The sequence below is a fragment of the Buteo buteo genome, chromosome 3 (genome assembly GCF_964188355.1).
Source record: "Buteo buteo chromosome 3, bButBut1.hap1.1, whole genome shotgun sequence".
NCBI lineage: Eukaryota > Metazoa > Chordata > Aves > Accipitriformes > Accipitridae > Buteo > Buteo buteo.
Window position 1 is genome coordinate 3,959,595 of NC_134173.1, and position 26,656 is coordinate 3,986,250.

At 39.1% G+C, this 26,656-nt stretch overlaps 1 protein-coding gene across 3 annotated transcripts in view; it reads left to right on the forward strand.

Annotated features, from left to right (window-relative positions):
* The first annotated feature begins 212 nt into the window (after positions 1 to 212).
* Positions 213 to 26,656, forward strand: part of RPRD1A (regulation of nuclear pre-mRNA domain containing 1A) — a 46,538-nt gene continuing 20,094 nt past the window's right edge. Inside the window, exons 1-7 of one of the 3 annotated variants that reach the window (XM_075022707.1) lie at positions 213 to 571; positions 11,728 to 11,857; positions 12,584 to 12,690; positions 12,774 to 12,868; positions 13,831 to 13,957; positions 14,056 to 14,231; positions 17,304 to 17,398. In XM_075022707.1, coding sequence (XP_074878808.1) covers positions 421 to 571; positions 11,728 to 11,857; positions 12,584 to 12,690; positions 12,774 to 12,868; positions 13,831 to 13,957; positions 14,056 to 14,231; positions 17,304 to 17,360 — 843 coding nt within the window. In that variant the 5' untranslated portion in view covers positions 213 to 420 and the 3' untranslated portion in view covers positions 17,361 to 17,398. Of the gene's footprint in view, positions 572 to 11,727; positions 11,858 to 12,583; positions 12,691 to 12,773; positions 12,869 to 13,830; positions 13,958 to 14,055; positions 14,232 to 17,303; positions 17,399 to 26,656 lie in introns of those variants that run through there. The other 2 variants (XM_075022708.1, XM_075022706.1) reach the window with 2 other exon arrangements.

Below are 26,656 nucleotides of genomic sequence, written 5' to 3' on the forward strand. Positions count from 1 at the left end.
AGGAAAACCTGAGGGGATCCCCCCCGCCGCCTGAGGCGGGCCGAGCCCCGGGAAGGGGAGAGCCGCGCGAAGGCTGCTGGGAGAGGCGCGAGGACGGCGGGCGCTGGCGGGGCCCGGCCCCGCCCCGCTCCGCCTCGTTCTGGGCCCCTGCCGGAAGTGAGGGCAGGAGGAGAAGGGGGGCGGGGCGAGGCGGCTCTCCGGGAGGTTCGGCCGCCGCCATTTTGTCAGCGCCGGGCTGTCCGGGTGCGCGGAAGTGGCGGCCGGCGAGGCGGGAAGGGACGGGACGGGGCCCGCCCGGCTCCTCCCCTGCTGGGGCGGAGAGGCGGGGACTGAGCGCGGCCGAGCCGGGTCGGTGGACGAGGAGGAGGAGGAGGAGGAGGAAGCGGCGGCGGGGGGGGCCGAGCCGAGCGCGGCCCGGCGATGTCGGCGTTCTCTGAGGCGGCGCTGGAGCGGAAGCTCTCGGAGCTGAGCAACTCGCAGCAGAGCGTGCAGACCCTGAGCCTGTGGCTCATCCACCACCGCAAGCACTCGGCGCTCATCGTCAGCGTGTGGGAGCGGGAGCTGCGAAAAGGTGAGGCTTGGCACGGCCGCCGCCGCCGCCGGGCCTTTTCCCGCCCTCGGGTGCCGGGTAGGGCCTGCCTGGGGGGCGGCGGCGGCGGCCGTGGTGGGAGGAGGCCGCCCTCGGGTGTGCGGCTGCTGAGGGGAAGGTGGTAGGGTTCCTCGGCTTGTCGAGCCGGTGAAGGAGGGAGGGAGGGCCGGCCGGCCCGCCCCGGCGCCTGGGGAGAACGGAGCTGGTGGGGCAAGTGTTAAACCCCGGGTCTCAGGTTTTTTGTTATTGTGGGCTGGGGGGGGTGCTTCTCCTTCCTCTTTTTTTCCCCCACTCTCCTGGCTCTTTTCTTCTACCTCCCATTCCGTCTTCCTCCCTCAGGGAGATGCTTCTGAGGAGGCTCGTTCTCACGTTTTACTCCCCTTTTTTGCGGAAGGAGAGAGGAAAGTGGGGAAAGGGAGGGAAGGCGGAAGGCACGGGGTTTAGGGCTTTTTGTTTTAATACTGGCAGCTACGGTTCTTCCAAGACGATCCTTTTTAGGTAGTCTTTCATCATCTATAGCAATAGTTAGCTGTAATACTGGTCAAGTTTCCTGATGCGGTGGCTTTGTCCACTTGTGCCAGCAACTATTCTTTTAGGGAAGCTGAGGAGGGGAATACTCAGGGGGAAGAGCAATTTAATGTGTCTAAAGTGGTTTTTGCTTACTGTTTTTGCAGATGGCTAATACCGATGTTGGCAGAATAAAGATGTGTGTTTCTTTAGCTGTACTGAGTATTTGATGTTGAGCCTGCAGACTTAGATTCTTACGTGGCTTTCCTTTTAACAGGAAAGAACTTGAAGCTGTAGGCAGTGGCTCAGGGACTGAAAGGCAAAAATGGCATGTGAAGGTTTATTTGATCTGACTGGCAAATAACTTTATCTTAAGTTGACTCATTTAAGAAAAAGAAAAATCACTTGCTAGAACTCTACCTCGCTCTAGGAAATGTTACTGTATTCCAATAGCTTCCTTTGGAGTACCATTAATATGTGGATCTTTAATGGGAAAAGTGGAAGGCTAGGTTTTCAAGCTGAGAGGAAAAACAGCACTAAGCCATTACAGGATTTAGGAAAGAGAAAGCAATCTCTTAGTTTCACGCAACTAAGAAGAATAGTCAACTAGCAGAAATGATGTGTAATGGAATACAAAGAGTGCATGGCTGGATCACAACTACCTCTTGGTTAGGGGGCATAACTTCACAGCAAATGGATTGAACTACCCTTAAAATAAAAATCTTGAGTATGAATTATACAAAACTTTACAATATAGTATGGAAATATGTTCCTATAAACTCTGTAGCTTTTCACATGGCTACTGTGTTTTTGTTTAATATATGCTTTTTGTGTGAAATGTTAACTTTTCAACTTTCAGGCATGAGTTAAATTATTTTTTTCTGTTGCCTAAAGAAAGACATATTTGGTGGCATATTTCATCTTGTGAAATAAACACATTTTCACTAAGTGTTTGTTGCAAGCTTGCTTTCTTGTTCTGAGAACAGATGAATGGATCTCCCATCTGTGTCTGAAACATTTCACGTTTCTGGGCCTTCTAAACAAACAACTCGAATGTTTGGTGTTCTGAATGATATCAGAAAGGTATCTTAAACTAACTGGTACAGAGCCAGAGTTTTGGTTGCTCGTCTTAATTAACATGCGCAATACCAGTTCATAATAATCTATAACATTAGTGGTCAGTCCTTAACTTTAGTATTAGCATAATTTTCTTGTGCTGTTGGACTAATTGGAGAAATGAAATGGGCTATATATTTGAAGGTGGTATTGAGAGGCAAGGATAGTGATCATCTTAAGAACTCCTGGGAATGCTTTGCTTTTTCTCAGCTTTCAATGTCTGGCTTCCACTTTTAAGCCTGTTCTGAGGGCGTAGCTTAGGAGCTTCGGATGAGCATAGCTGATGCAATTGGTTTTATCTTCAGTTTGTTGAAGCTGTAGTCTAGCTTTTGCTGCTTCCAAGTAAGATTTTTCTGGTGACCTCTTTTCAGAAGCCAACCTTCAGGGGTCTGTGGAAAGTATGTGATAGGCTGCTTCCGGTAGGAGTAGCCTAGTTGCTTTCAATGTCCTGTACCTTTTCTTCTGGGCTTTTAAGGCTTATGTGAAGTGTTTTTTCTTCCCTATGTTCCTCTACCACTTCATTTGAAGCTGGTGTAGTTAATATAGGCAGGATGTATTTTAATTTTCCATCTCTGATAATAGTACCTAAGCTTCATAAATGTTAGCTTATATTTGGCTGGCACTAACTTTTTGCTAATAGCAGCACAGAATTGTAAGATGGTCCCTAATCCTCAAAGGGTGGATTTAGTGGTCAAAGCAGACAGCATGTGGAAAACGAGAAGGAAAACCAGTATGCTGTGAAGTGACTTGCATAAAACATCACAAAGCAGAATGCTGGCAATGAGGCCATAAATAGAGTAAGTTTAAGGCTCCTGAGTTGCCCACCATCCAAGCTGTAGAAACGTGATTTCCCTCCTACCTGAGAGGAAAATGATCTCTATTTGGGGAATACAGACACAAAAATTATTGGCATTGTCTGCTGCTATTGCTAGCCAGTAGTGTCCTGGAACTGAAACTTGAACCTTGCCTTTCTAAAATTTATTTCCTTTTCATTGTATCCCTTTTTTGTTGTCACCCTTGTCTCCAGACCTTCCTTCCAGCCTACTCCCTTTCAGGCTCATGGAACATTGTGTAACCGAGTTGCACACATAACAGTGTGATACTGCGTTTTTTCTGGATGCTTTCAGTTTTGGTAAAAGATCCCTTGTGTCAGATCAGCTTGCATGAACCTTTCTGAAGAAGTCTTTAGTTATTCGTGAAAACAAGTGCTAGGATCACAGCTCTTTCGTTCCTGAATGTTTGGTTCTGATTCTTTTATTTTTAAAGTGGTCATTGTCTTTATATCACGTTGGAGTAGTAGAGGTGGAGAGGCAGCTTTTCAAATGTGCATATAACTTAGGTAACATAAAATCTTAGTCCCTTTCTGTTTACTTTGATTCATTGATAGTGTTTAGGTCCCGTATTAGGCCATCTCCACAGATCACTGGTTCCATACACCTTCATCTACAGGTTTTCTACAGTTGAGCTTCCATTGATTTTCTTGGTTAATTCTTGCACTTAGATGTAAACAAAACTTGCACATCTTTGTCATAACTTGGAGCAGTTATGTAACACTGGTTTTGTCTTGCTGTACTCCAGTGTTGCTAAAGTTGTATTCAGGCAGTTGTTGTAACTCATGATTACTGAAGGAGAATGCATATATGCTTTTTCCCTAATACTACCATAGCTTTTATATGTAGTTCTTAAAATACTGGCATGTAAAATTCATAGGGTCATTCTTAGAAATAATCAAAAATTGGAGGAGAGCTAGTATAAGGTATTCTGGAATTGACTGTATTGTGAAAGTCCTGATAACTCTGAATTGTCCAGACGCTTCTAGTAACATCACAAATATTTAAGGAAAGGATGTTATTTTATACAACCAGTAGTTTGATGAAATTATGATAAGGAGTTGCATATAATATGCTTCAAGAGGCTGAGTGTAGAGATGTGCTGTTTAATGACTGACCTCAAATATGTGCTAATGAAAAAAGTATGGATGAACTGTGCCACTAGTGTAGGACTGTGGCAGAGCTGGTGCTCTGCCTGGGGTATTAAATATTCCTGATTCTGCATCTGTGCAAAACCATTCATGTGTTACTCAAAGTACTCCAGATTTCAGTGGATGTATGTTAGTAATCTGTTACTATGATTAGTGGAGAATAGATTCTGTAGTTCATTGATCTTTTGTTCATTGATGAGTAAAATGATGAGAAAAGATGACTAGAATGCCTTTAACTTAAATGACAACTGTAATGAAATAACAAAGATTTCTCCTGTTTTGACAGATAAGCAGAGGTCTACAATGACAACAGAACAGCTCCTTTTCCACTCTGCTGTTGGTTAAATATGTCTTTAATTATTCTGATGGGTTTTTTGCTGACAATGTCTTGTACTGGGCTGCTGCTGAAAATCCAGCAAAACCAATAATTAGTTTTGAAATAGATGAGTTCCCTGATGGAAAGCTGGTGCTGCCGCAAAGGAGACTGAGGATAGTATTGTCCCTTTAGGCCACAGCCTGTTTTAGCGCTGGCTTATGCTGATCATGAGTCTGCGTTCTTTTGAATGTCATAGTTGATTTATGGAATAAATAATTTGGTGGGGAGGCTGCTCTTTCAATACTTCATTTGTAGTAAATGTCTTAATAACGTGAATCTCATGCAGTTTGGATTTTTATTCTAGAAAAGTGTGGCCTTTTTTTTTTTTGGTACTTGTGATATGGCAGCTTCATGATTGCTTCAGAGTAACTCGTGTGGATTAACTTTTGTGATAATGTGGCCACATAACCTAATTATTTTACAGAGACCTTTTGATTGGGGGTTAGGGAGAATTTTGTAAAGGCTTGAAAGGTGTGCATTGAGGAAAACGATCCTGCTTCAGCTAGATTTCAGATGTATGAAATGTAACACCCAAAGTTAAATAGTTAATAACTTAGTAGACATAAGCTGACTCAGTAGTTAAGTAGTAGTAATTAATTAACTGTAATGTGACTACATGACTCATTCCAAAAATGCAATGGTGGGCCCATTAAAACTATTTAATTTTGTGTATCCATAAAGAGATTAACTTACAGGTGTTTTTTAAACTTAAGTAGTGGCATTACACGTACAATTTTGTTGTGTAAGCCTGCAGCCACTGAGTGGCTGCTGAGAAAACCCTTAGGAACCCCCTTGAAGAGGCTCTTCTGAGATTGAGGCTGTTGAGACTTATTTTCTGTTATTTGCAAATCAGGTATGTTCTCTTGCATACATCCCTTGCTCCCTGGTTTCAGGATTCTCTGCAACTGTAGGGGTTTGTTGTTTGTGTGTTTTGTTTTGAAATGAAAAATTTCAATTCCATAATTCAAAGCATCAGCCTTCAAGGGTGAATGGTAAGTGCTTGCTCAGTAGGCTTCATGTGCTATTTGCTGTACTGGGTTAAAGTGTGTTCTTTTTAAAAGGAAAAAAAAATTGCTAAATGTTGGAGTTTGGTAATATGGTAATTTTTATTTCAAGCTCCAGTTAGTTGTCTGTAGTATCTTCCTGTCAGCTCATTTTCTGTTAGGTTTTCCAGGTCCAGCTCTGTCACTTGTTAGGTGTTTATGTCCTAGTGATATTTTAATAGTTGTTGTGTTGTGTCTTTAAACCTTATTTCAGATTCAGGTATCTGTTTCCTCAGAGCCTGACATGGCATCTCATAGATTAGTCAGTCTCAGAAACTGATGCTGGAACACAACATCCTCCCTGCCCCTTAGTCACTTGTCCTCTTGTTTTAGCTTTCATCTGTCACCCCACCCGTGTCACAGGGATTGTTGTCTTCACTGCAAAGCTTATCCAGGTTAGCAGAGCCATTGTATGTTTTCTTTAAGGCAGCTACAATTGCGTAAGTGCATCTGGGCTGCTACAGAGGGATGTATTTTTAGCGTTCCACTCTGCCAGTTTACCTGCTGTTCCATTTTATTATGCTTGAACTTTTTTGGGGGTTTGGGTGTTGAAGGCATTCAGTGGTATAAAATGCAACTATTTTTGCTTATTTATGGCTGTCTACAACTTCTGCTGCTGGGATGTATGCTAGTGTTTGGGTCCTCACTCATTATAGCTGTTGGCATTGATGCAGTACATTTTTCTGAAGCTAGTGGCTGCTGTGGCAGTTGCTCAATGCTGCTGAAAATTGGAAGATAGAAGATCTTAGTAGGCAAATTTAGAAGGCCTAGCAACATTGAAGCCAGAATTGAAAGATGTACTACATCTGAATTACTCTGATATTCAGTCAACTGCTTTGGAGCAGAACCACAGCCAAAAGTGGTGGAAATATATTGCCCTGCAGATGTGAAGTGCATTTCAGGAAAACAGTTCCTGATTTAAAGCAATTCTTTTCTGTACTATGTAGTGTAGTTTTTCTACAAAGAGAAGGAATCTTTTTCTGCTGGTGGTTGTAAGATTATTTCACTTAATGGTGGTATAGTGTCATGGGCCAGTGTGATACATTTGAGAGAATAAATTAGATTTTGTTTTATTTAAAAGAAACAAAACTATGGCTTACTGATTTTACTGGTTAGTAGGTGTTCTTGAGGAGGCCAGTAATATACTTAAGACGGAGGTGCTTGTGGGTACCTTCCTGATTATCCACATGAATCTTCTCATCTATGCAAAAAGGTTTGGAGATCAACCAACAGTGCGAAAAACTTCAGGTGAATGTGAGTTGTTGAGTCAAGTTAGAGATTTACAAAATTACCTACAGTCAGGAGCAACAGATTAGCAATATAAGAATCTTTCACTTAAAGTAGTCACACTTGGATTGTGTAATCCAACCTGACTCATTGACTCTCTGAGTCTTGAAAGAATGCAGTGTATACAAATCTATATTCATTTATTGCTGTACTACTTGTGTCCTGCTATCTTGCCTGTACCTGCCTGTCTTTCATCGTTCTGGTTCTGAATACTTAAGTGCAGTGTCTTTTTCCTATCCTGAAACTGTTGTTATTGCTGTTGATTCATACCCATCTTGGCATTGTACCAGCCAGGTGATGCAGTGAAAGGAATTGGTTTGTTTCACATGTTTAGGTAATTCAGGATACACTAAGTGCGGTGAGAAGCTTCTACAGAGTAATTATGTTGGAATGGTTTCCTTGGTTTGTGACCAACTTTCTCGTGTCTCTGGTAATTTGATGCTGATGGCCTCTTTCCCAGCAGTGGCTGTATGCTGTGTTCCCTTTGTCTACTAGCCTCCAAACTCAAAGTCAAGATACTTGGACCCTCAAACCTTGAACACATGTTCTGTGGGCAATTCCCCTCTCTGAAAAGGAGACAGCAGTTCTCAAACCTTGGTAAAATTCACCAGGAGAATCAGGTGACTGCAATGTTGAACCCTTAGTTTAACTTTTTCTTAACAGAAGGTTAATTAATTTTAAGATTAAGTGCTCGTTGTACCACATGCCTTTTATGGTTTTATTATCTTTGAATTGTCCTTTCTGGTGGTAGCCTCTCAAGTGACTTTTTACAGATACGCTTTCAGTTATGTTACCAAAGATGCTGCACTTAATCAGCTTGCATAAAAACTCAGGTTAGCTATCAGTGTGAAGGGTCAGTGATCTTGCACTCAAGTTTCGGTGCTGCTTGACTTAAAAAAGATGAGTTGGGTCTTGTAATAAAAAGCTTAAAAGCTTGTCAGGTGTTTACAAAGATGTCATGTAACTTCTTTTGGAAAGATATGAAGCATGCTACGATACAGCAAGTGTCCCAGGGATTTTAGGAGAAGTGCTGACACTCATATACTCTGCTGCATATATGTAGACTAATGTAATTCAAAAGCAATTGAGCCAAATCTATTTGAATTCATATTAGAGAACTTCAGTAAAAAGGAAACTGGTTAGTGCTGATAACTGTTGCGGATTTTAACCTACTGATGCTCATTTTCTCAAAACCTCTTGTTAAATGATACTTTCATTTGAGGTCAGTTGGCATAGCAGAGCCGGCCTGTAGAAGGTTAAAGCCTGATGTAACATTTTCAGATGGGTCAATAGTCTATGTACTTGTAGTGGGATGTAAGTGAAATCTCTTATGCTTGTGTGTTTCTCTGTAGTTTCTTCCTTTATGTCTAAGATGGCAAGTATCTCTCAGCTCTAGGGAAGAGGTGTGGAACAGCATGAAACTAGTGGGCATGTTTCTAGCAATCTTCATGAGACCTCAGTTTCCAATGCCAGGAGGTAAACCTGGAGAAGACAAATATGGGTGATTATGCTGGCTTTGATTGCCAGAGTTAACCTCAGTGAAAATAACATGCTTACTGCCTTCCAAGGTAAAATACTAGAGTTTCTTGCACTAATGTGGTGGCTCGTCAGAGTTCTCTAAGTATTATGGACTCAAGCATACAATGTCAGGGCATCTATATTGAACTGGCAGAGAACCAGGAATACCCAGGCCAGGCTAACAAGTATGCGTTCCAAAGAATTTAAGACTTGATAATGAGGATGTCAAGTCTCTCCACCATAGATGCCTGATGATGCTGCAGAGTATCCATTGGCAGTTAAATATGTCAGATATGTATTTTTTTGGGGACACACTTGGTTTCAGTTGCGAGGTGCCAATCCCAGTTAGTCTCATTGTGGATGCTTTAAGAGTAATCTGCTTAGTATGGCCCTTACACCAACCAGCACCATTGACATGTTAAAATATTTAAGAATCCAGCGCTTCAGGGAGCTGCTTTGGTGGGTAAATGGTAAATCGAACTGAAACAAGCAGAGGAGTTATGTGAACACTGCACAGAGCTTCTGAAAAGATGATTCAGTCCAACATGGATGCTTTCTTAGCAGTTTTGTGTTTGCAGACTGTACTGTTAGTGTACCAGAGGTGCTGTGGGCTTTCATTTTCTTCTGACAGTAAGACTGCTTTTGCTAATAGCCTTGCCACGTGTTGAGGATGCTTTTTTTAAATAGTCTTAACTGTTCTTTGATCCATTTTGGTGTTCTGAGATACATCAAAGCGCAGGGCTGAAAAGTTAGTGTCACTGCTACTGAAGAGAGATGCTTTAAACATAATATTTTTCAGAACAGATCTATCTGGTCTGGAATTTTGTATTTCAGACTTCAATAGCTAATTTACAGTCATAGCAGCAATAGAACACTTTGCGTTTTTTTCAGCTCAGAGTTGTCAGCCTCAGTTGCTAAAGGTTACGTTGCCCTTTAGTCTCCTATGTAAGGCAGAGCGGTAGTAGGCCAGGATGTAACTACTGAAGATTGGTGAAGGGGACAGCTTCTTGAGAGTAGGCATAATTTTTAGCTTTGAACTTTGGAATTAAATACTACTTCACAATGTTCTTTGTGAACATAAGGGTAGAATATTAGTTGAATTTCTAACCAAAGCCACAGATAGCTTAATAGTGTTTTGATGATTTTTGTTCATTATATGCAGCTTTGGTTGAATTGTAGTAGGAAGCTGGAAAGGTGATACTAGAAGAAAGCTTGAAAGTGACTTTCTGGATTTTAGCGTGCTTTTTCCAAACCTGGTATATTGATCTATTTAACTGTAGTGAATAGATCAAGTCTAGACTTTGTGACAATCAACATCACCTGACTTCATGGCACTGCATACATCTGTCTTTACCAGCTCAGTTGATCTGGTTACTTGTTGCAAACAAGGAAGCTGAGGTCTGTCACAAATGAGTTGCATCACTGAGGATTAAAACATGACTTTTCTTTCTGTGAAGTGGACAGACAAGGACCTATTGTGCATGCAGTTCAGAGGATGTGGAATGGGGAACAGTCTGCTTCATTAGATTTTGAGTCCTAATTCTGGGCTTATTTAAGAAATGGGGGTGGCAGGCATGGTCAGCTTTGGTCAGTGCTAGTTAATTTTCATGCACCCATGAGACAAGACCTGTTTTTTAAGATTCTCTCTTTGAGTAATTCAAAGCTTTCTATGTGACAGAACTATGATTTACTTGAAACATAGGTAGGAGAGGTGTTGCTATATTGTCAGTTAGTTTTTAATATAGAAATGAAGTAGCATATGTTTATAAAATCTACATTTTAGTTCAGCCAGCTTTTGATCCAAATAGATGAATTTCCTGGGTGTCTGCATGTAGTGACCTCACTGTTTGGAGCAGACTTTTAATAGATCCACCTTGTGTGGAGCACTTCCAAACTAATTCTTTTTTGCCCTTTTTTAGTTTTCCTTGATTCTAAGAGATAGGTGCATTTTTACTTTTAATGCAAAGGTTTCCGCCCCCCCCCCCCCCCTTAATCCAGAACTCTCTTGACTTGTTGGATATGTCTGTCCAAGAGGATGGGAAAAATTCAGTACTCTGAGGAGAAATCCCTCAGAGGAGTATTTCTATAGTGCAGAATTTATTCTCAAAAACAATTCCTTAGAATGGAAGCATATCAACATTGAATTTTCTGTTTGTATGTGAGGGTGCTGATTCTGCTTGTTTGAGAGGTTTCAGTGGAAATTAACAAAATCACATCGTACTGGGAACTAAGCATGAGTTTTAAGAAATTCTAGATTGGCTTTACCACAGTGCTGCTTTCCTCGAGAGAGCGGAAAAAACTTAAATCCTGTCTCTCAAGAGAAACCTCTTTTTAAAGTCACAGCATACATACTGAGACTGTATGGTGATAATGGATATTGGAAGTTTTTCTGGTGTTAACACAAGGTTAGAAGGGTTACAATAAGAGTTGCAGCTCTGAGAAACCTGTAGACTTACGAAGATTAGATGAAGTGTGGTGGTAAATGAAAATACCTAAGTAGGAACACTTAGAAAACATGGAAGAGAATTTCAAAAGCAGCTTGTAAATATGAAGCTTGTAATCTATTGCATGTTAATGGGAATGGGGTAGAATGCTTAAGATGCTTGGAGAAGAGATACATTGCAGGAGCCTGAAAGTGATTTTTTTAAAACGTTTTCTTGATGTTACAGCTGCAGGCACATGAGTGTTTTAATGATTAGGAGATGAGGGAGGGGAGTATCATGGTGGTATGGAGAGATTGACTGTTCAGTTTGCTCAAGTATGAGAATGAGGGGTGGTTATGTAAGACTGAGTGAAATTCAAATCAAAAGGAAGAGGTTCTTCACATGAGTGATTGTGGATCTGTGAAGCTCCTTGTCAGAGGGCTTCATGGGTGTAAGAATTTTATGCAGGCTCAAAGGGAAACTGAAGTACTTTGAACAAATCCATGAAGACTACCAAATGGACAAATCACATAAGGCTCAGGAAAATACCTGGAAATAGTTGGGGGCTGAAGAACACTTTGGAGTATCTTTCTTTTTTTTTCCTGTTTATTTTTGGAGGTGGTGCTAGAGGGAGCTTATGTCATATTATGAAGGAGGAAGAATCTGAGCAAAGAGTTACAGCAGAAGGGAGAGAAAAGCCACTGGGTGACCAAAGTCGTTTCACGTTTTTAAATACAAAATCAGACTGAAATGTTGTAAGCAGTAATGGGAATAGGAAAAACACATTTGATTTGGGTTTTTTGTGTTTAGTGTAAATGTGGATAAATAGGTATTAGTTGGAGGAACTAAAATTTCTAATAATTCTTGTTTATCTCTCTTTTTATTAGCAAAACCAAATAGGAAGCTGACATTCCTGTACCTGGCCAATGATGTCATACAGAACAGCAAAAGGAAAGGACCAGAATTTACGAAAGACTTTGCTCCAGTAATAGTGGAGGCTTTTAAGCATGTTTCAAGGTACAGTAAACCATTATGTGCACTGTCCTTCATCATCCTTCATCATACTGTATTTGAGGGGTATTTAGAGAAGTCCTCAGTTCATCTCTTCTGACCCAGCTAGTCCTTGTGCTATTTCTGTACTTGCAGTCTTGTTATTTTAATTTGTTCAATTTTCTTTAGATCTTGGATAGTCTTAATACCGTTGCATAAAGTTACATAGTAAATTCATCTGCATTCAGTCCATTTTGCCTTAGAAAGCTGTTAGCTATGCCTTAAATTAAGACTTGCTTTCAGTCTTTATAGCATTTATGTGCTACAGCAGTTTGCTATGTTTCATTACTGGTGTTGCATGATTTGTTATTCCCCAGCAGCCATTCATCTTGTTGCATGAGGATGCTAGAGTCTTGGTACAGAATTATTTTCACATGGTACGCAGCTGTTGAAGCAACACAAACCTATTTGCAGTGTTTGCGTAATAGGGTTATAGATGTACAGATTTATGGGTTGAGCAAGCAAACAGAAAGAGGGGACTGGGCGTTGGCGGTTTTTTTATGTGCTTGCTGAGACATCTTGAACTGGTCTTTGCTTTCTTTTCTTTAAAATGTGATTTTGTTTTCTGAGGTTACTGGACTTCCGGTACTTTGGTATTGCTAAGGTATGCCAAGGTCCTTCTGTGACAGATAATCATATGGCAGTGCTGTACTTTTCCCTAGTGCTGATTTTTGCTTTTTTGCCTTGTAACAGTGAGTCTGATGAGAGTTGTAAGAAACACCTTGGCCGAGTGCTCTCTATCTGGGAAGAAAGGTCTGTTTATGAAAATGATGTATTAGAACAACTTAGGCAAGCGTTGTGTAAGTATTTTGTGTGTGTATGAAGATTGAGTCTCTTGTTTGAAATGTTATTTCCCTGACTCCTCTGTTTTGTTTTCATTTAGATGGAGACAGAAAGGTGAGGAAGCGCACATATGAACAGATAAAAGTTGATGAAAGTAACTGTTCACCTCGAAGTTCTCCCACTGACCCTCCACAGGTAAAAGCATGTTTATAAAATTCTGTATTTGTGTATGGTTTGATAGAGAATTTTTCAGTTACTCTTGTTTTTGAATGGTCTCTATTTTTCTTTTTAATGAGGTACTGTTTGGGTGAGGGTGACTATACCTGAAACTTTTCTTCGCAGTACTTCAGGTTACAAGTGGAGCACTCTCTAACTTTAGTCAGTTTGATGCTAAACCAAAATGTATGAAATATATATCCAGCTTTGTCCACATCAGGATTTCAGCATTAGTTTCTACAATGTTTTGAGTTCTCATTTGGTTTCCAGGGTGGTAACAAGTAACACGTGTATTAAAATAAGATTGTTATCGATTTATCAATAAAATACTTCTCAATGTTGCAATCACTGTTTGGGAAAAGTTCTTGTCTACCTTGCATTGTTATAGCTTCTGTAATTCTTGTGGGGTTTTTGTTATGGTGCTGCCCCATCTCAGAAGGCTTTTTGTTATGGCAAGGAATGACTGTCCCCAAATAATCACAGTTTAGTACGTTTCTCTGTAACAGACACCTGGGCTTCTATGAACATCAGCCCTACTTCCAAAAGAAGTGCAGTAATCTAGTCTGATGTGATAGTCTGAAGCAAAAATACAAGAAAAATAATTTAAAAAATGTATAGTAAAATAAAAGGTACTGTAAAATAATCACTACTGTCAAAAATAAAACTTTTATAAGTAGTCCTATACCAAGAATTTAAATGAAAAATCTATTTTAGGAAGGTGACCTTTAAAACTAGGAACACTTCAATGTTGTTCTGAGAATTAATGGCTTGGGTTTGTTTTGTTTTCCATCTGAGAGGGGATAGAATGTTGGTATAGTGCTGATATCATAAATGCTTTTAAAATTACCATCAAATTGATTCCATAAGCTTATTGTGAAATGCTGTTTTGTACTAGGATCTGTTTATTTAAACTAGTTACCAATCTTGCATGCTTTTTTCAGACCACAGATCTCATTAGAGCATTACAAGAACTAGAAAACGCTGCCTCTGGGGATGCAGCAGTTCATCAGAGAATAGCTTCTTTGCCTATAGAGGTCCAAGATGTGTCCCTGTTAGACAGAATAACAGGTGAGGGTTGGGGATCCAGTAACTGAAATGCTGTTCTGAGAACTTAACAGTATGTAATGAAATCATGCTTTACTTGGTTTTCTCTGCTTGCTTTTTAGATAAGGAATCTGGAGAGCAGCTTTCCAAAATGGTAGATGATGCATGTATGTTGCTGGCGGATTACAATGGCAGGTTGGCAGCTGAAATAGATGATAGAAAACAGCTAACTCGAATGTTGTCGGACTTTCTCCGATGTCAAAAAGAATTCCTTGCAGAGAAAGAACATAAGCTGGAAGTGCGTAATGTTTTGTTTTAGTCCATTCTTCACTAGAGCTTGTTCTTGCAAATGTTTTTAGTTTGCCTAAACAATTTTTCTCTCCAAAGGTAAATATTTAATTGCTGCTGTTAGGTCTTTGCTTCCAGCACATTATTAACAAGATTTCTTTTGGTTCTAATGTTCTAAATCTATTAAACCAGCTCAACATTAGGTAATGTTACAACTGTAATCACTTTAGTGGTTTTCTTTCTGGTTTTTAGCCTATTCAGTCTTCATTACATGTACAGACTTAGTTTCATTAGTGCAGATAGAAAGTCTTATCCTGAATGGTACAAACTTAATTCTTCACAGAGTAAATTTTTTCTTGTTCTTTTTATTCATTGTTTTAAATCTTAGTTGTGTATTACATTGTTTAATAATACCCTTTTAGTGAATAGAATGATCTTTCTGGTAGTTGTAGGTTTGTGAACGTACCCACTTAAAGGGTAAGAATTTAATTTCTGGTTTCAGCACAACTTTTTAACCTGACTCAAACATCCATTGGGCCCAGTAAAATATAGTTTTAGCTTCTACAGCCTCTGACGTGGCTGGTTAGCAGCACTAGCACTATTGGGACAGGGCAAATCATTAATAGAAGAAGGACGCAGAGTGAACAGCTCATTATGAGCAAATAATCCCCTAAGTTACTCTGTTCTTTGCTACTACCAGTCATCTGTTTTCCTTTCCTACCATGTAATACTGTCAAGCCTCCTGTTGAACATCTGGCGTATTCTAAGTAGGTCCATAGTTTCATGTCCGTTGCTTCCCAAATACCTTGTCTCAGCTTTGAGACATAGGTTCCAGCGTTAACTTGAGCATTACAGTAATTGAACTGAAGCTGCATCTTTCTGCAAGGGGAGATAGCTGAATGGTTGCAGTGCCCTGTAACTGCAGCATAAGCATACATGGTGCACAATTTAATTGCTTTTCAGGTTTCATCACGTAGGCCTGTCAAGAACATTTTCTTCACTCTGTGGCTTCTTTACCCTTTTATAACTTCAGAACTTGAGTTCAGATTTTGTGGTGTCTTTGTTCAGGAAGATGCTGTTCACAATGTGTCTGAAGTGATCATTCAGATCAGTTGTGTCATTCCTAGACTACTCTTATTTCTTGACTCCCTTCCTTTGCTCTATGCCTCGCAGAAAAGCAATTGATGAAGGTTCTTCCTGTCAACTTCACTGTGTTTATCCTGTGGGAAGAATGTCAACCAACTTCATGTAAGATAGGTGGTGTGCACAGTAGTGCTGATTGCAGTAGCAGCCGATCCAACTGCACAATGGAACCTGCAAGATTAAAGAACAGGAAGCCTTAAGCTTTTCATCACCTGCCTTACCTTCCCTCTGTGTGTGTAATGTGTTTGAAGGATAAGTTCCCACAATACCAGCGTAGGACTGATTGTCTTGAGACGCTTCTTTTTGTAGATCATTACTGGCAGTTAGACCCTGTTTAGGTGTAGTAGACTGCTGGGATAGTGAGTTGCTCAAAGGGCAACTGTCCTTCAGATGGATGTATACTTCTGTAAGAAGAGATCTCAATTAATCAGAGATTATGAATGGAGCGCAGCTGTGAACAGACTCCACCTGTTTGTTGTTTTCAACAAATAAAAACCAGGTTAATTTCCCAATATTACTAGATCAAAGAGTTTGTAACTGTAAGAGAAAGCAATTGCTTATTCCCAGGCTGTCATGGTCCTTAAAACTGGGTTTCTTGGCTGTATTATTTTAACTGTTAAAGGATCTCATTCCAATACAGCATACTTCCTGTTTTGGACTGGTTTCAGAGGTCTTTCTTTAGAAAGCAGGAGACAGTATTCAGTATCTGTAGCAGTCTGTTTTAAACAGATGAAGTCCTAGGATGTTGAGGTATACTGTTAGAATATTTTTAGACTGATCAGTGTCGTATAAATGCAGGTTACTAATAAGAAACTATGAGCCAAGATGGTGTCAACCCTGGGTACTAATAAAGAGCTATAAGGCAAGAGATTGTAAAGAACAAGAACTTTAAGATCAAGCTTCTAAACTTATGTTAAGATGAGTGAAGTGACTTTATGCTCACTACCAGTTTGGTTTGGGAAGTGCAGGCTGATAAACGTTCTGAAGTTTTGAAATGTAAGATCAGGATGCCTTCATGATACTGCCTACAGGTCCAGCTGACTTAGTTTATCTTTATTATTTTTAAGAAATGGCTATCTTCTGATATAAACACCAAATATCTGTAGCCAGATGCATTTGTTTTCTGAAGCAAGGACTCCTGTTTTTACAGTCTTAGGAAATACCATACCTCAGATTGAGCGTTGCTTCTTGGCTTCTCATTTGAAATAGCACTGGAAAAGGGCCTGTCACCTAATTCTTTGAGAATGTATTTCTTGAATTGTCTGGTCCCTGGGTTTTGCTGCTCAGGTTTCATTTCTGGTGAAATTAATTTGCTCTAGACAAGCTTGTTTCCTTTGTTAGAATTCTGGCTACTGACATTTTGAGTATGACATTGTCTCTGGGTTGTAACATATCAAGTCTTCGTTTCTTTCTGAATTAGTATCACTGATCTGTGAGAATATTGCTGAGATCCTACCTTACTGATTTGTCAAACACCCAGGTGTGGTAAGAAACAAGTGGTTGTATTCTTAGTGGAATCTAGAAATGTTACCTGCTGTTGACCTGGTTTAACAGTATTAGAATTTGAATGTCCAGAGAATTCTTGCCAACTTGAAACTTTAGATGGGAGCTTTAGACCTAAATTTGCAGATGTTTTATCTTCTGAAGAAAATTTACAGGTAAGTAACTTTGAATAACCAATCTTTCCATGAGTAGTTTTTTAAGAATAACAGTTTCTCTAGTAGTAATTTCTAAACAGAAGTGCATGATTCCCATCAAAATCAAGGTAATGTATGCATTAAATCTTGACAGGAAATTTTGACAACAGATAAGTAGTAGGAGCTATCGTGTCTGCATCAAAATTTAACTGTACTGCTTAGTAGGTGACTTTCATTAAGTCTGCTCTGGGTAAGTAGTGTCATCTTTAACTCTTAAATTGTTTTCTTTAACATCTGTCTAGCTTCTGTTGCAGGTGGTGGACATGGACCTATCTTCTAATGATGTCACCATCCATTAGTACAGACATCCTGCTAAAAATAAATTTAAGAATCAAAATCTTGTATTGTCTGTTGTTTTTGAAAACTGAAGAGGAGGAATTCTTTAACTACTCATACCAAACCTCTGCTATTTTCATCTATATTCTCACAAACGTTACTGAGTTTATGCCTGAGATGGATAAGTACTTATCCAGTGTCATTCCTTTTTCTTGAAGATTAAAACTTTCACATGGTTATTCGTAAAACCCACAAGTCCTTTCGGTTAAATCGTTCAAAATTCCAAATGCAGAAGTTTGGGTGTCACTTGCATTGAAGCTGCCATTACCAAAAGGAAAGAGCTGTGAAAACAAGACTTTTTCAGACTTTCGCTTTTTAACTTACACTCTAGCTGTTGGGTTTACATGAACATCAGAAATGAAAAGTGATGGATATAGAACTTGTCCTTCACAAGCACAATAAAGAATTTTCACTTTATTAATATACATCTATTTTACATTTAATGTAGGTAACAAAGATGTATTTTATAATTGCTCTTATGCCCCTTTAGAGCCTACCTCAAATTTGGGATCATCCTAAAGAGTATTTTCCCTTCACTTTTGTAAGTTTTAAAGTAGTATAAATATTTAAGGTTCAGTGTACTGTAGCTGTATCTGGAAACTTGTATAGGATTTATAGGTAGATGTGATTCTGTCTGTTAGAGAAAATGGAAATATTTGCAGAAAGATCTTTGTAGGAACCCTTTTTTCTCAGAACTTGGAGGACTAATATAATTTCCTGTTTTCTTCTACTTTGACTGACTCTTTCCTCTCTGCTTCCTCCTTGTGTCCCTCTCCTACCTCCGTGCCCATCCCCTAGTTTTTGAACAGAAATGTTGGTTGATCTGTTGATCTCACTGAAGGCTGATAAAAAGAGCTTTTTATGTTAATCAGTAACAGAGAATTTGGTATACATTAATATTCAGGTGCGCTCATCTCCTTTTGATAAAGACTGTCCTGTAGACATTCCAGAATTAACATGACCTTAAAAATACAGGGATGACATGAACAAGAGAAATACTTTTTTCATATTGCTTTGCTTTTGTCTCATCCACAGTCTCACTGATTACAGCGTAAATAGACTCTTACTAAGTTTCAAATAAAGCCTTTGATAGTTCAGATTCTTACGTGACTTGTTAACAAGTGTGGGCAGGGGATCATACGACCTTTTTCTAGAAAAACAAGACAGCCTCCTCTCGCCTTCGTTTTGATGTTACGGAAAAACATAGCATTGCTACACTTAGCATATACTAGATGATCCAGTTTCTTACATAGTGTTTGTATCAACTTACCACTTTAAACTGGGGAACATCTTGCCACTAAATCCAAATTTTTATGAAGTAAATGCTACTCTGGGAGGCCTGCTGTGTTTCAGCAGCTTGCATTTAATTAAGACACTGTTACTGATGGTGTTGCCGTCTTGTGTTCCTTATTTTCTACAGCTTTATAAACAATATTCATATCCTTACACTCACACATCTGGTTATAATTGTTTGTGGTTTCTTAGCATGTTGAGAGAATATTATATGTTCAATGCACTTTTATTTCATGATTGAGCTTTATAGCTAGATATATATAGCTTGAGTTGTCTTCTTAAAGGGTTTAATTTTGTCATGGGATTTTATGGGTAAACAGCAAGCAGTTAGTCATCCTAGTCTGTAGCACTGGAGTCAAAGGCTTTTGCTTTTTTTTTTTTCCCCTCCCCTTCTGTTCAGTTCCAGCTTAATGGCTTCAAATGCAGACAGAAACGTTAAGTGAAGAATTTAGAGATGGCAGTGGTATAACAGGCCTCTTGTGTTTAAGTTTTGTTTTTCAATGTGAGAGTGGATTGATACCATTGTCGACTGTTTCCCTCCACTATGGCCTTTGTGGTGTTACAGGGTGTAGTGCTTTCCTTGCTGGTTTTTTTTTTTCTTTAGACCCCTTATACTTACTTACCTGGTACCTTTTTGTATGCTAGCTTCTTTCATTCAGTGCCAGATGAACTTAGAGTGATACATTCAGTCATGCTTCATACTTTTCAAGTCAACTTAAAATAATTGGGATTCCAATCTTCATAATCTTGCAGCTGAGCAGCTAAAGTATTTTGCTGAGCTTTGGTTGAGGAAGATGCATTTGTAGCTTGAATCTTACACTGCTTTTTGTTATGGGGTGGAGTTTGCAGCCTTGCAGGTGATCTACAACTCCTTAAATGTGGCAGAACCACAGTAACTCAAGTTAATCTTGAGTTAGAACTGAGCTGTGCTGTACCTGCTGCTAACACCACAATGATTATAGAACTGGTAGCTGGGAAATATCAGGAAGTGGGCAATATGGTTCATCTGTACTCATCAGGACTATTTTGAGTATTTAAGATCTTCTGATGCATGCTTGGCAGCAGAAGACTCCCTGTAAGTAGTGATACCAAACAGACCATGTTGTGTGGTCTCTTGACATTATGAACCATCGCGTTCGTTTCTGTTCAGGATTACAGCTTCAGAGATTGAAGCTGGGTTGACAGTGCTTCCCATTCAGGGAGTATATGACTTCTACTGAAAGCGGTGCTTGAATTGATCTAGATAGTCTTGGGCTGAGGGGAGCATGACTGTGGATCCCTTTTTATAATATAAAAGGGAGGAGAGCCTTCACCAGAATTACTTTCTTCTGTGGGCCAATTTCAAGTAACTTCGTTTTTTCAGAGAAATGTATGTAGCACTTCATCATCAGGAGGGCAGCGTAGGCTAGGGATCTCTAATGGACAGATTCTTTTCATTCTAGTTCTCCCCATCCTACCCTGTATGAAATTGAATATGATTCAGAAACAGGCCCCTATGCTTAGAGATTTGTATAGATCGATTCAAAGTCCTTGCTTATAGGTTGGCTTTGAATGACTATTTGAGATGCTTTGTGCAGTGTAAATAAAGTTGAGTTGCATAGTACAAGTCCTTTAGTGAATATAATCACTGGGGGTTTTGTGTTTCCTTTGAGAAAAAACAAAGCAAAAAAACCCAACCTGCCCTGTGTCCCGTCCTGTTCCCCCCACCCCCCCCAAAAAAACCAAACCCAAACCCAACCAAAACCCCCCAACCAACTAAACTTCAGTAAGTTTCAGTAGTTTGAGTTATCTACCTGAAGATGACTGGGGAAAATTAAGCAATCACTGCAATACTAATTTCTCCTTAAGGTTTATTAGGTTAGAAGTTAAAGAATGTGAGGGGATGTTTAAAATGAGACACGGGTTGCATTTCTGATCTACAATAGAAGTAGAGTTGCTAAGCATGCTTATAGGTTGCTAACCTGTCTTTTAAATGTGGTGGTTCTTTTGTTTCCATGAGCATTTTTTTCAGTGGCAGGAGATAGAGTTGTAAAGGTTAAGTTTTGTAGAAGTAATCTGCTGGACTAGAGTGGAGAACAGCAGCCGTTGTGTCAAACACAGCAAAGCAAAGTCAAGTGGTCGGTGCATTTTGTTCCTCTGTGCTGTACCCAGAGAATAACACTTATTTGCCCTATTTCTTATAACAAGCTCTCTGTACTTGAGCAGTAAATATCTTTTTTTTTATATTGTGACTTCATGACTGCAGCCTCAGATACTATGGTACATAGTTTCTCAATTTGTACCTGAAAGAGTGTTAGACTTCAGAGCTCTGCGTTGTCATTCAGAGTAACAGAAACACTTGAAGACTTCCACTTCTTAAACTGAATTACCAGATATTTGAGTATAAATCATGGCTTTTCTAACAGATTGGGCAGGTTGTAGGTTGTACTTTGCTGATCGTTGTAAAATAAGGATAACCCTTTGCTTCAGTTCATCATGTTTTAAAGCATTGCTTGTCACATTGAAGATGCTCTGTTTTTGAAACAGTGTAATAAAAAATGTTACAACTTCTGTATTTATAAAACTTTTTACCAATTTCACCCTTATTATTTGTTAAGAGTGGGTTTTTTTAACCTTAACTCTGCAGCTCACCCATTACTTTTTATTTGAAAGAGAAAAAAAAATGTACAAGATACTAGATACTGGGTACTTTAACACCCTTGAGGTACCTTTTGAATTCCTCATGATAAAAATACCAAGAGAAGATACTGGTCTTATCTAGGTAGGACTTGCTGCTGTTTGTGAGACTTTTAGACAGTATGTTCCTGGCTGTTGGAAGCCAAAAACTTGATACTGTTAACCAAAATGAATGGATCTATTTGTGTCATCCTCAGAAGAACAAGTTTTGCAGGTATGTAATGGATTCAGTTTTTGTGCAAACAAACATCTGAGATGATGGGAAATTGAAAACGGAATAATCGGTGCTGTATCTAGAACTTCTCAGGTTTTTGAAGGACAGCTGTAGATTGGCAAGTGACTTCATCTGGTGCTTTCTGCAGCAGATATTCCCTTTGATCAGATGTTTGCTGGAAGAAAAAAAACAAACCTGGATATAAGGGACGGATGTAAGAACTGGATGTAAGAAATATTGCAACTAGTGCCTATTTATGTCAGTAGTAGCAATGTAGTTTTTCAAGTTAAGACTACACCTTTTCTACAAGCTTTAATTTCCCACAGTAATATTGTTGCTGTTTAGACTCTTTAAAATTCTGGTGTTCCTGTTGCTAGACCTACTAAATTTAAAGAACATATTTTTTTAATCTGTACTGTGAATACAAAGTCAGCAGAACTATAAAACCTGCTTGTATCACTCCTACAACTAGAAGCTTGCTTTTGGAATTGCTGTTTGTTGAAGCAACTGTAAACTCTAAATAGAAAGATAAGATGCCACTGGAATGACAGGTAGTAACTACACAGACTGAACATTGGGCTTTTGCACTCAGTTTGAGAGTTACAAAGGAAATGTTTGTAATCTAGTTTCAAAAAAGAAAATGTTATGGATGGAAAGGAAAAGGGAAGGGAAGCTATCAGAAAGCTCTGCTCCACAATTTGAGATGACTTGTATAAACAAACTGAATAGAAATCTGTTGCTTTAGCTGCTGTCTTCTGGTAGTTTCATTTAGCAGGAAAATAAGCCCATGTGTATTTGAAGATAATTGTGTTCAACTCAAATGCTGTGCTTCTTAGAGTTTTCTTTAAATTGTGTCCTAATTAAAGCCTATGTCATTAGGCTGATACTCAAAAGTTACACTTGGAAAATTTTTCTGCCATCGTTAAGATCTATAAACTTTCTTACAATTTTTTTGATCTAATGAGCTTCTATATGAAGTTAAAAGGAAGCACCACACTCAAGTTACTCTTTGTTGTGACCTATACTGGTAGATTTTTTTGTTGAATTTCTGATGCTGATTTGGCTGATTGGTTGGAAGGGCTGACAAGCAATGCTTCTAGGAGTCTGACAGAAGAAAAAAGAAATGGCTAGAACATCAGCTTGCTTTTCTGTCCAGCCTTGCTGAAACAATGCAAAGCAGATTTCATTCTCGTTACAAACTTTTGATGTTTCCACTTCAAACCAGCACAGTGTTAGAAAAAGTGATTTTGTAAAATCTGATGCAGAATGTAGCAGCACTCGTGCATTTGTGGACAGGGCTGATACCTTCTTGAAGAATTCAAATGTGCACAGCAAGGAAACAGTCTGCAAGTGGACAACAACTAGCCGTTTATGAGACAGCATTTAAAGAAAATTTGTATCCCGTGTAGTCACTGTAGATCTTGGGCAGAGTGCTGATATTTACCTGTGTCCTCACATATACATAGGAAAATAATTCATCAGCTGCTGTAATAGTCTGAGGCGGCAGATATTTCAGAGCCCATTAATGAAATAATAAATTACCTTTTGTTATTAGTTGTCTTTTAATGTCAGCATAGGGGAAAGTAAAGTTTTTACTGGAAAAAATGTTACCTGGCGCAAACTAATTAGTAAGTATAGCTGATACCTTTATGACAAAAGCCTGTTCGCATTTTAAAAAAAAATTGTATTGGGAGTGAAATATTCTTGCTTTAGAATACGTCAGCATTCTGTGGTACATAAGGACAGTACACTTTCCTTGGGTTTTTTTGAAACCCAGAGCTTGAATTGAAATTAATCCAAGTCCATCAGTTATGGGTAAAATATCTCTGAAAATAAGAATGTTGAAGAATTCATATGAAGCTTGCATGACTGAGATAAGGATCATTTTTAGTTAGTTTTAATAATTCTGTTGTCAAATTGATATGAGTTCATAATTGAGCTTCTTTAATTGGACACCAAAACTATTTTGTTTCCCTAGTTTAAATTCATGATGATCTTAGGTAGTGGTACTAGTAAACTGGTCACAAGGTTTACTGTGACCATTTCAGACATTTTTTTTATGTTCTGTATTCTCTTTTCAAATAGCTACTAATGATCTGAAGGACACCTTCAACTTTTCTGTTAATTATATATTCTCCATCTGCAGTTCTTAATAAAGGTACAAGTATTTAGACAAACATTAGCCAACAGGTAGAGTTTTAACACATGATGGTAGTGAGGTCTTTTTTTTTTTGACCAGTAGCTCTCTAATGTCCTTTTTTTTAAGTAACATATGCTAATTGCTCAAGTGGCAGATCATGGAAGTTACTAACTTCCATATCTTTTCAGTTAAGGCTAAATGTAAGAGGGCAGAAATACTGTTCAGTAGGACTCGAAACTGAATTTTATAGATCAAAAACATCACACCCCAATGTCTAAGTCAGTATAGTAAACCTGGGGAATTTTACTTCAAAAAAATAAAATCCAGACATTTTATAAAATCAGATACTCCTGGTTCTTAAAAAGAGCTCAAAAAATAGTAGGCCACTTCATGGAGCAGTAGGCCAAGAGGCCCAGCTGAGACAGTATGAAAACCGTTAGGGAAAATAATGCTTCTCTTAGCTGGGCTGTTGCTGAAAAATCGAGTTCTTGAAAAACTCTTTATCTCTCTGTTAAAGCATGCAGGTGAAATGCAGAGTTTTGAATATTTCCTTTCAGCTAGTATCAGCTGTAGTTTAGTTAATACTGTCCTGATTCTGAAAATTAATCTCCAAGAATAACGATAGCTGTTCTCCCTGGAGAAGCCAGTCTGGAAGGCTTACCTCCATCCTGAAACACACACGATGTGTGTACTCTGAATCAAAACGCTGGGGGGGGGAATGGGAGGAAGAGAACTGCAGGGCTTTCACAGGATGCAGGAGCTACCTGGTAGGAGTGTTTATTCTTGCCTTGATTGGAATTGGAAGCTGAGATTCACGATCACGTATATATTTACACAGACACAGAGTTTTGGTTTTTTTTCCTAGCACATTATTTCAAAATACATTGTCTTAGAAGCTGCATTATTTTCTTCATAGCTAGATTTCCCTGATTGAGCGGGATATGGTACAGGTGTCTGCAGGGGGGGAGAACAACTTGGAAGCTGTGAATGGATGAGGATAATGTGAAAACACCAGCTCTAATTATTGACTGTCTCTTGCAGCTGTATGCATTAGTTATTCTGGGGGGTGTAATGGAACAGTAAGAGAGCTATTGGGAGAGCTATTTCAGCAGCAGTGAGGAAAGAATGTATTCCATATCTGTTGTGCTTGCTGAGAATTAGTTTCTTAGCTGGGGAGAAATGGAAGTTCTTTGTCACAGCAGTGCTCACCATTGACCCGATAAGGGTGTAATGCGGTCCTTAAAAATTTTGATTATAGACCAAAGGAATGGCCAGAGTACATTTACTTCTGCATTCAGGCTGATACAGTTGTGATGTTTTTCAGTTCTGCCAGAAGTAAGAGTATTGGATTAGTCTACTTTGGAGTGGTTAAAGTTTTTCTACTGCCAAAATCTGGAATACTGTGGATTAAAAATGGTGGAAATTGGGAGAAACAGAATGCAGGGAGACAACTTGGGATGATGCATAAATCCTGTAAATAAACTCCATGATGTTTTATTCTACTAATATAGTATGAAGATGTATCTCTGAGATAAAAAGTGCATTAAGTTGACTTGATTACAGAGGGCAAACCATTTTTCTAACACTTCTCAGCTACTGCTGGCAGTGATTGGCGGAAGAGGAGGGAGTAAATGGCTCTTACAGAAGGCTTATAGGTTTTGTGCTAGTCTGATTTCCTAGGAGATTTGACTGTTGCAGTCATGCTTCCAGTTATCAATTATCCTTTCATTTGACAGGGATACAATCTTAATAATTCAGTTCCTTAAAAGTTTGCTAAAATTAGGTTTGTAAATAAGCGGATAGAAGAGAGGCCCAAAGGAATGCTTCAGTAGCTCTTCTCCCCTCAATTTGCAATCTAGTCAGTCTGTGTAGCATGGAACCAGCCATTTGCCACAACAATAGTTGGGCAATGTAGAAGACATTGAGGGATATTGGGATGGGGAGGAGAGAGTTGGAGGGGGCACACTGGGTGGGAGTTACTGTGGGATGGAGAATTTGGCTAACTGGGATGGGGTTAGAACATTTAGCTGCTTGACAAGAATCAAATAGCATCATTGTTCACTGAACATCCTTTTACCACTGTGCTGTCTGATCTTGAATAAATGGTACTATTGAGGGTGTAAAATAGTTGCATGTGGTAATAGGATTGAAACAGTATTTCTCTGAAAGTATTAGTCCGAAGAGCCAGTGGTTTGAGCTGCTCTCTCCAACATCACTAGCTGCTTTATTTTCTTGCCTGATTCACTACTAGGTTAAATTCTTGTTTGTTTTTCACAAAAGCACCTTTCTGTTTAATTTTCTTCATCTGTGAAATTGACCTCACAGCAGGTTCTAAATTCTCAGTGGTTTGGTAATTTAGAAATATATTATGAATTCAAATTGATTGAAAAAAAACTTTGGCACAGTTATTAAAGTACACTGGTCCATCGAGGAAATGAAGAAAAATCTGCTGTCATAACTTTTTCAAATTGAAGAAGAACTTCAGTATTTGAAATGGGATGTTACATATTTAAATGGGAATATTGGGAACACTTTGTTGTCTAAACATCAAAAAGGAATTTTAGTTACTTGCTTTTCCACACTTTTACACTACCCAATTTAGAAAAAAACCACTTTTTTTTAAGTGAATGATAATGGTATTTTTGAAGGGCATAGGCAGGAGAGGAGTGTACTGTCACTTTTTAGGCAGAAGGTTTAGTGAACATAAGGGACAAATAGGTTTTACATTTTCGTTAGTGGACAAAATAAGGACTTAGAGGAGAGAAATTACTGTTAACAGCGTTATCTGGCCCCAGCCTTACCTCCCTGAATCAGACTGATTTCTCAGTGCAGGAGATCAGTTCTCTCTCCATAGCTGGGTTGGTTTGCCATAGCATACATATAATTTGTAAGTGGGGGTGAGGGAGGAAGCTGAGTAGGAAGAATGCCACATGCTT